The 9,336-nt window shown below is 38.4% G+C and overlaps 1 protein-coding gene across 1 annotated transcript in view; it reads right to left on the bottom strand.

The window, feature by feature from the left end:
- Positions 1–322: 322 nt before the first annotated feature.
- abcc6a (ATP-binding cassette, sub-family C (CFTR/MRP), member 6a) overlaps positions 323–9,336 on the bottom strand; it is a 106,258-nt gene continuing 97,244 nt past the window's right edge. Inside the window, exons 25-32 of the mRNA XM_072916465.1 lie at positions 8,532–8,731; positions 8,329–8,455; positions 6,676–6,777; positions 6,419–6,565; positions 6,186–6,344; positions 5,897–6,063; positions 4,188–4,382; positions 323–1,588 (exon numbers count right to left, since the gene is read on the bottom strand). Of these exons, the coding sequence (XP_072772566.1) occupies positions 1,480–1,588; positions 4,188–4,382; positions 5,897–6,063; positions 6,186–6,344; positions 6,419–6,565; positions 6,676–6,777; positions 8,329–8,455; positions 8,532–8,731 (1,206 nt within the window). The 3' untranslated portion in view covers positions 323–1,479. The remainder of the gene's footprint in view (positions 1,589–4,187; positions 4,383–5,896; positions 6,064–6,185; positions 6,345–6,418; positions 6,566–6,675; positions 6,778–8,328; positions 8,456–8,531; positions 8,732–9,336) is intronic.

Raw genomic sequence — 9,336 nt, 5'->3', positions numbered from 1 at the left:
TTTAGAACAGCAGTTTATTTTGTTGAAAGGGACACGCGGTAGAAAATGGATAGATGGATGGAGAAAAGTGAGTTAAAATGTGATAAAATGAGTTAAATGTGAGAAAATTGAGTTAAAATGTGAGAAAAGTAAGCTAAATGTGAGAAATATATTTCTGCTAGTAAAGTGTGATTGAATGTTTACATTCTGCAGCCCATAGACATGCAGTTTATACCAAATATTAACTCCAGCACATCCATTTCACAGTATTGAGTCAAATACATTTATTATCATCCAGCAGTTTATGTATACAACAAAACAATACAATAATATACATCGATCAGTGAAAAATGAAATAGCTTGTTATAAAAAGTATAAATATAATACATTTCTCAGAATTTTGAAAAATACCACAAAAATAAACTACATGGTTTGTACTTTGTGTATATTGTCTAAACCAGTAAGACAAAACCAGCGTATGAGTTTTCTCTGTGAAAAGTTCATACAATTCTTGGAATCAAGGCAAAAGGTTGTTGCGGACTATCTACACTGTAAATTCTGGAAAAAAATAGAACAATAGTGAATTCTCTGTAAATCTATATATAGATATATACGTATGGCCTGAGTTGTGTGGTGGTGGCGGAGGGACAGTCACTCACCAAGATTTATTATCATTGTTTCAAAGAGACATTCTCTGCATTCATGGCGGTTTTTCAGAAACAGAAATCAGGTTAAATCTAACCAACACGGTTTCCTTGGGTGTGTTTATTTTGACAGAAATACCCAGCCTGTGAATGTCTCGGTCCAACACTATTGTTTGTCTCCTATTCTCTGTCATATATTCCATTTTTGGCCGCTTCGAAATAATTTCCGTCGGTTATGAAAAACCTCACTTCCCTCACATTTGCCAGGTTGAACCCTCTGGAGGGTCAGTATGCCAGAGTATTCCCCCTGTCCTCTTTTCTAGGACAGTCAAGCAAAATATAAAAGCAAATGACATTTTTTTTTGGCATTCGAGGCTTTGGAAAGTGTAAGTAAACATCAACGTTATAGCCTGAGAAAACATGAAATACATGTCATGTGCTATATAACACATAGAAAACGACTACAATAATACTGTTCCCATTGAAAAGGGGAATACAAATCTTTATAATCTGTGCTCCTCTTTCATTCCAGGCTTCAGCCTCAAATAGAAAAAAAAAAAAAGATTCCACTTTCTCTATATACATTACCAATCGCTTGCACACTCCCAGCAACCCGCTATAGCTTTGTTTGAATGTTCATAATCTGAGGTTAACAACTTCCGGACCGCGTGTCCATGTGTGAAAAACCCAAGACTAGCGTCTGCAGCGTTTCTGGACAGTCAATCGTAATGCCCTGCTTGCAGCTGCCACAATGCCTGGAAGGGCTGATTCAACTTTTGTTGAAAAGCCATACAAAAAAACCAGAAAGGTGCCAAGTTTGCACGGGAGCAAACGTGGCCTGAGAACTGTAAAAGACTTAGACCAGCCCAGCTTCCCGGCACATTCGGAAGAACTGTCCCTGCTGTGCGATGAGGTTGGCTGGAGAATCCATTTCAGAGATGTGGCCTCGGTCCATAACGATCACTCTGTGGAGAGCAAAGACAGGTTTTGAGCATTTTTGACTCCAGACTATGATAATGTGAATATCAATGATTATGTGAGTTCATACTGTAGAACTCCAGCTAATGATCTGCATTGTTCCAGTTGTTTCTAGACTGTATGTGTCGTTCACATTTCATTACTGCCAAAAATTCTTTTAAAATACGGTGGTATCTCAATTGCCGTCACAAAAGGTCAGTCAAAAAACAAATCATACACATTTTTTTCCATATGAAGTAATGTAAATCCAAGTAATCCATTCCAAACGCACCTAGCTATTAACACAAAACACATTTAATAGAGAATAATTATAATCACTCGGAGAGCGCAGACCTCCACCAGGTCCTCTCTCACAATTGTCAAGAATCCTTTTGAGAAAAAATACTGAATCCACACGGTGATCCAGAAACCCTTAAAAAGTAATTGCTTGTTCTTTATTCCATTTCTGACATTTCCTCAGAGTTTAATCAAAATCCTCCCATATGTTTTTGAGGCTAAGTTGCTTGCTGACAAACTGACAGACAACCAAACCCCAGCAAATCTAAGGATAAATTAAATTGACATGTCCGTGTGTGATTGTTTTGCATGGCCTGGTCAGTAAGGAGCACAAATGTGTGCAACTCAGTACCTGAGGAGGTTAAACTGGTCCCAACTTACAAGGCCTTCACAAAAAAATGGAAAATGTGGCTTATCAACGCCTACAGCTGCCAGCACTAAAAGATGAGCCTGTTTTGATGCTAAGACAAATGGTATGTTGTGATGTTGTATTTTATTTTTTATCATATTGTTTATGCATTGTGTGCTTTTTTTTAATTTTTCTCTGACTTTCTATTCTTTTTGATTTTAAATGGTAATTTTACTGCCTTTTATACATCATGGCCAGGGGACTACAGATGAAAACTAGCCTTCTGGCTAATTCTGTTTTTTTTTTAACAATGTGTAGTCATGTGTTTTATGAAATTGCATTGTACCCTTCGAAATAAACTAATCTAATTTAACGTCTTTAGCTTTAAAACAGACTGCAAGAGGGTTTTCAGCAGCCGGGTGCGTTTGTTCAATAGCGGACTGAAATAAACGAAGTAAACCCTCTTGTTGGTCATGCATTCTCTTTGTCTCTGTGGGACGAGGCGGGGACGATAGCAAACATACACAGAAGTTTAGCCTTGTAACGTAAACGTAAAGTAACGTAGTGGAAACTATCTGGATTGTTTCTAACTAACTAACTGCTGACAGACAAACTACAGCGATAACAAACGGGCTGCAAAAGGGTTCACTCTGCATCGGTATCAGCAGCTTGGCGCGTTTGTTCAATAGCAGACTGAAATAAACAAAGTGAACCCTCTTGTCAGTCATCCGTTCTCTTTGTCTCTGTGGGTGGAGGCGGGGACCGTAGTATGCACACACAGAGAGGTTCAGCCATGTAACTTAAACGTAAGGTAACGTATTATAAATTATCCAGATCACATGTTCCCTGTTGCGTTTTCTAACATTTCCTGAAAGTTCAATCAGAATCTGGATGGTTGCTATTTAAGTAAATAACTAACAAACAAACTAACTAACAAACCCCAGCGATTACAAACCGGCTGCAAGTGGGTTCACTCTGCATCGGTATCAGCAGCTGGGTGCGTTTGTTTTCTAACAGACTGAAATAAACAAAGTAAAACGTCTTGTCAGTCCATTTGTTTAATCTGTGGGTGGAGGTGGGGCCCCTAGTATACACACACAGAGAGGTTCAGCCCTGTAACATAAACGTAAGGTAACTTAGTAGGAATGATCCAGAATGTTGCTAACTATATAACTAACTAATAATCATAATATACTGTACAGTACAGGCCAAAACTTTGGACACACCTTCTCATTCAATGCGTTTTCTTTATTTTCATGACTATTTACATTGTAGATTGTCCCTGAAGGCATCAAAACTATGACACCTGTGAAGTGAAAACCATTTCAGGTGACTACCTCTTGAAGTTCATCGAGAGAATGCCAAGAGTGTGCAAAGCAGTAATAAGAGCAAAGGGTTTGCTATTTTGAAGAAACTAGAATATAAAAAATGTTTTCAGTTATTTCACCTTTTTTTGTTAAGTATATAACTCCACATGTGTTCATTCATAGTTTTGATGCCTTCAGTGACAATCTACAATGTAAATAGTCATGAAAATAAAGAAACTGCATTGAATGAGAAGGTGTGTCCAAACGTTTAGCCTGTACTGTATATATGACACATGAAATAGATAAATGAATATTTAACATCACTTTGACCTTTTTTGAAGATAAAGAAGGACAGGAGGGAAGAGTCACGGCACTATGCTACAAGTTCTTTCTTGAATTACGTAGTGTGTCTCCCCCTTTTTTTTTTAAATAAATAAAAGTGCACTAGCAACTATAATTTGGATGATTTTGCAGTCCTACAAACCTTTTGGGCACCTGATCCTGCAGAATGATACAGAGGCACACTAGTTTGTTACGCACAACGTTTGGCCGTACAATACCCAAGACAGTATACTAAAGCTTTTTGGATTGGAATTTCGAACGAAGCATACTAAAACCGATGTATTGCAGCAAATATCTGGATTCAAACTATACCTTGTGTAGTCCATGATAGTGTTGAGGCGGTGAGCGATGGTTAGGACAGTACAGTCTTCAAATTGTGTGCGGATCGTCGACTGGATCAGTGTGTCGGTCTCCAGGTCCACCGCGGCCGTTGCCTCGTCCAGGACCAGGATCTTGGTTTTCCTCAGCAAAGCTCTTGCCAGGCACACAAGTTGGCGCTGACCCAAACTGCACACATTTGCAGGAGATAAGAAGCTGTATTAGCTGGCTTGTGTGTGTGTGTGTGTGTGTGTGTGTGTGTGTGTGTGTGTGTGTGTGTGTGTGTGTGTGTGTGTGTGTGTGTGTTAACTTTGCAACATAGCATTATTCCTCGTGCTGTCAAGTGATTAAAAAATGAGTGAATGATTAATTATGATGTGTAATTAATTAATCTAAATAATCTATTTTTAATCTCACCTAAAATGCTGAAAAAAGCCATGAATTTGAGGTATTTTCATTTAAATGTTTAACATTATTATAAAGAATAAAAAATGGCTATATGAAGTAATTTATTGTTTTTAAAATACTTAAAAATATACTAACATAAAACAACAGGTTTATATGACAGGGTTTTTGCAGGTATCAGCAAATCTAACTTAATTCTATTTAATGCATTGATAATACAACTTAAAACTATTTTAATGCCGATGGTGTCCTACTGCAGATAGTCAATAGTGTACAATTGCCTGTACAGACAAAATTATAAGCATTTGACAGTGACAAAGTTGAATAGTTGAAAAGGTTACATTGTGGCCGAATTAAACTCTAATGTGATAACAATACATAATATATAATATATATATAATAACAATGCAAGTAGCCCTTTCAAACACAATAAACATATTTTTCATTCCTGTAGTATTTTTAACCAATATGATTAGAAGGTCAATAATGTAATTATCCGAAATAGGTAAACAAACATCAAAATCATATGGACTCTCAATATTTGTTGGTAAAAATTGCACTTCAATAAATATTGAACATCTTGAAGTGCAGTTTTTTCCCTAATTGGGGAAAATGTGGTTTGTTTTGTTGTCTTTTTTGTTGCCAGTTGCAATTGTATGATTTTATAATGCCTCTCGACGTCGTATTCAATGCTTTTCAATGTCATTTAAGACCTTAAATCTATTTAATGACTTTTAATGCTTTTTAATGACCCACGGAAACCATCTATAAAGTGCTAAAGTTAACAGATCAAAACAGTAAGAACACGTTTCTGAGCAATAAGCAATACATGTTGAACTTGTTGCTTTTTCCTCTGCTCCAGATAATATGAAACAAATACAACAGACTCGTTAAATAGATTGATGCGTACGTACTTAGCTCGTTAAATAGATTGGTGCGTACATACTTAGCTAAAAACAAGACAACATTTGAACTTATACAAATCATAAACACACTTTTGACACATCTTTAAATTACTTAGAAACATTTTACACAATTTGATAGATATAATTCATCCTATCCCCACTATATAAAGTCGCTAACATCACTGGCCAAGTCTGTGACAGAGTGAGACCTCCCTTTTGCCATAGCTATACGGTTGTTGGTCTTAGTCAAGCACAAGAATAGGGCGCGGCAACTCACGGACATACAGATTAAAAATTGGATTAACGCGATTAAAAAACATAACGTGCTAAATATGACTGTAATTAATTAATCGCAATTAACATGATAGTTTGACACCACTAGTTAGCGTGTACCTTAGGTTCTCTCCCCCCTCTGAGCATTCATGGTTGAGTTTGTCAGGCAGGTTGGATACAAAGTTCTTGAGGTGGGCAAGTTCCAGTGAATTCCAAACATCTTCATCTGTGTAGGTGTCAAAGGGGTCGAGGTTCATCCGTAAGGAGCCAGAGAACAGCACAGGGTCCTGAGGAAAAGTCCCACAGATGATATTTGTCACATGATATAAGTTGTAATTATCATCTCGAAGTAATGTAAACAGTTTATGTGAAGAAATCCAGAGCTGAGTATGTGTTGTTAATAACTTACCTGAGGAATGATCGTAATGCGTGATCGGAGGTCATGGAGTCCAATGTCGGCGATGTTGACTCCATCTATAAAAATCTTTCCCTTTGCTGCCTCTAAAATTCTGAATATTCCCAATGCAAGTGAGGATTTCCCAGCTCCCGTCCTTCCAACAATGCCCACCTGGAACACATTTGAGAAAACTCATGTATCACAAAGTCCTGCGTAAGCCTTGTTATGAAATCCCAATGACTCACTTTCTCTCGTTCATGGATCTGCAAGGTAATGCCTTTCAAAGCCAACTCCAAGCCTTTGCGGTACTGAAGCCCATAGTCCTGAAACTCGATGGTGCCTGTCTGGGGCCAGGCCAGCGGCAAAGAGCTGCCTTCCAGGCTCCAGCTGGCCTGTACAATGTGAAGACAAGGAACTAAGTCACTCGCTGTATTTTTAAGTGAGGAAAAAAAATGTTCTCAACTCTTTGTGTTCAATATGTGTGTGAGATGGAAACACTGACCTCTTTTGCAGTGTCAGCATACTCATTGACTCTCTCCACCGAAACAATGTTGTTTTCTACATCGGTCCAGGATCTGACAATCCAGCTCAGGATTCCAGTCACCTGTAATGAGGTGGATTTATTATAACTAGTATTACCATATCCATAAACATATTCATACAGTACTGTGCAAAAGCCTGGGAACAGATAAAGGTAGTAAATGTAGACACAAAAAAACCAAACATATTTCTATGAAACTAAAGGAAAAAATGCTTTCAAATGTGATGAGGCTCTGGAAAGGGTGCAGGGATTTATTTTTTTACCATTATGACATCAATAAAACCTGAACTACGATCCAGGAAGTAGACTAAAAATAACAAACAAATTATTTATTTTATATCATCTATTACTTTGCACAGGACTCCCTGTCTATTTTTTCATCCATAATTGCCATTGGTTGCATGAACCTCTTGGAGTGTATTATTCAGGTCTTTGATTATAACCATTTGACAGTGACAAATATCATGTTAATTGCAATTAATTAATTACAGTCATATTTAGCACGTTATATTTTTTAATCACGTTAATACCATTTTTAATCTGTATGTCCGTGAGTTACCTCGCCCTATTCTTGTGCTTGACTAAGATCAACAACCCTATAGCTACAGCAAAATGGAGGTCTCACTCTGTCACAGACTTGGCAACTTTAAATAGTAGGGATAGGATTAATTGTTATTAGTGTAAAATGTTCATAATTAATTTAAAGCTGTATCAGAAGCGCGTTTATGATTTGATAATACACAAAAGTTAACATGGGTCCTCTCATATTGTTACAATGTTGGATACTTGTGTTAAAAAAAGTAAAAGCGTTGAAATATGAGGTTCATGTATTTTGGCGTGAACTTGTATGCAATTTTGCATGCCTCTGTTTGTGGGGTTTTGCAGTCTGGCTACGTTGTGATGTCACAGCAAGGACGTTCTTATTTAGGCAACAAGGAGAAACAAAAATGTCCAGATTCTGGACAGGGAGGACGGACGGTACGAAAGAGGAGTTAGGAAAGCCATCCACGTCAAGGTTGAAAAACCATCCCTGAATGGAGCAACACCACCAATCTCCCACATACAACACTGTCCTTTAAACCTTTCCTATAAGACTCTGCAATTTAGCCTCCAACAAATAACAGGAGTTAGAAACATTCTGGTCACGGATGGTCCTTTGTGCCAATTGTTTACAACTGAATGGAATGCTAGCGTGGGTGATTCCGACTATTTTGGGATAATAGTGGTCGATCCACAGCGATCGTTCTATCACTCAATACCTCAATGTGGGGATATTCTACTTCAACAACTTTTGTTGGCTTTGACAGTAAGATTGCGTGTTTGCATCTCAACAGTTGTTTTTCTCACTACGATAGGGCGCAACCATCCTCCTGGTGTTGGATCATAAATAATTGGGGTTTTGGCATCTGACCAAACTAAGTCTACGACTAGATCTGACCAATCTAAGTCTATGAGCATGAACTTATGAAGCTTACTTGGATGAAAGGCGAGTTGCGATCAGTTGAATGCTCTCAAAAAACTAATGATACACGTATGACAATTTGAAAATCCCTGCCCTAGACAAAAGCCATCGTTTGCAAATGCCTTTGAGACCCAAACATGTTGGCGTTTTACCTGGAGGGAGTGTGACACAACCAGACCCACTATGCCAGGACTAAGGGTGTTCTTTCCCATTACAGAAAGAATGGCGGCTGCTAACACCACTCCATTGCCAACAAACTCCAGATTGACTGCCAACCATCTGTGGGGGAAATATTGCAATTTAATTATCCTAATTCTACTGCACAAATGAATGAACTATAGTGGCGATATCTCACCGCGTGGCCACAAATCGGGGGAAGTAGGAGGTCTGATTGAAGTCTACCCTGTCATTGGCCTGTAGAATAAACCTGGACTGATCGCCAAAGGCCCGAATGACGCTGGCGCCCTGTACCGTCTCGTTGAAGTGGGTGTAGATAGGGGAGCGGCTCACAGCTTCCAGTCTCCGCAGCTGGCAGGATGTGGCAACGTAGAAGCTCTATAGTGGGAACAATGAAATAGTGTTATTGACAGATATATGCTGGAGCCTATCCCATCTGCACTTGGGTGGAAGGCAGGGTACACCCCGAAACAAATCACCACATCATCGCAGGTCCCTATATATATATATATATATATATATATATATATATATATATATATATATATATATATATATATATATATATATATGTCTTAATAAGGTTATCCAAAAAATAGTGCTCGATACCGTAGTAGAGCGCAATATATGTATGTGTGGGAAAAAAATCACAAGACTACTTCATCTCTACAGGCCTGTTTCATGAGGGGGTTCCCTCAATCATCAGGATATTTTAATGGGAGCATTCACATACCATGGTTTATATAGGGCACAGAGTGGGTGGGTACAGGCTGGTGTAGGGGCGTGGTGATTGGCTCATGTGTTACCTAGGAGGTGTTTCCGTCTGTGGCGGTATGCTGATACAATTTCGCTGCGCTTGTTGAGGGATGACATGTCTGGACGGTATATGATAAACAGTTTCTCTTTCAAGCATAGGTTGCATCTTTTATTACCACTATTGTAAGGTGTGCTGGATGCAAGAATTTGCCATGTTATTGAATATT

The sequence above is a fragment of the Nerophis lumbriciformis genome, linkage group LG27, assembly GCF_033978685.3.
Source record: "Nerophis lumbriciformis linkage group LG27, RoL_Nlum_v2.1, whole genome shotgun sequence".
Classification (NCBI taxonomy): Eukaryota; Metazoa; Chordata; class Actinopteri; order Syngnathiformes; family Syngnathidae; genus Nerophis; species Nerophis lumbriciformis.
Note: the sequence above shows the minus strand (reverse complement) of the source record. Positions and strands in the feature narration are given on the sequence as shown.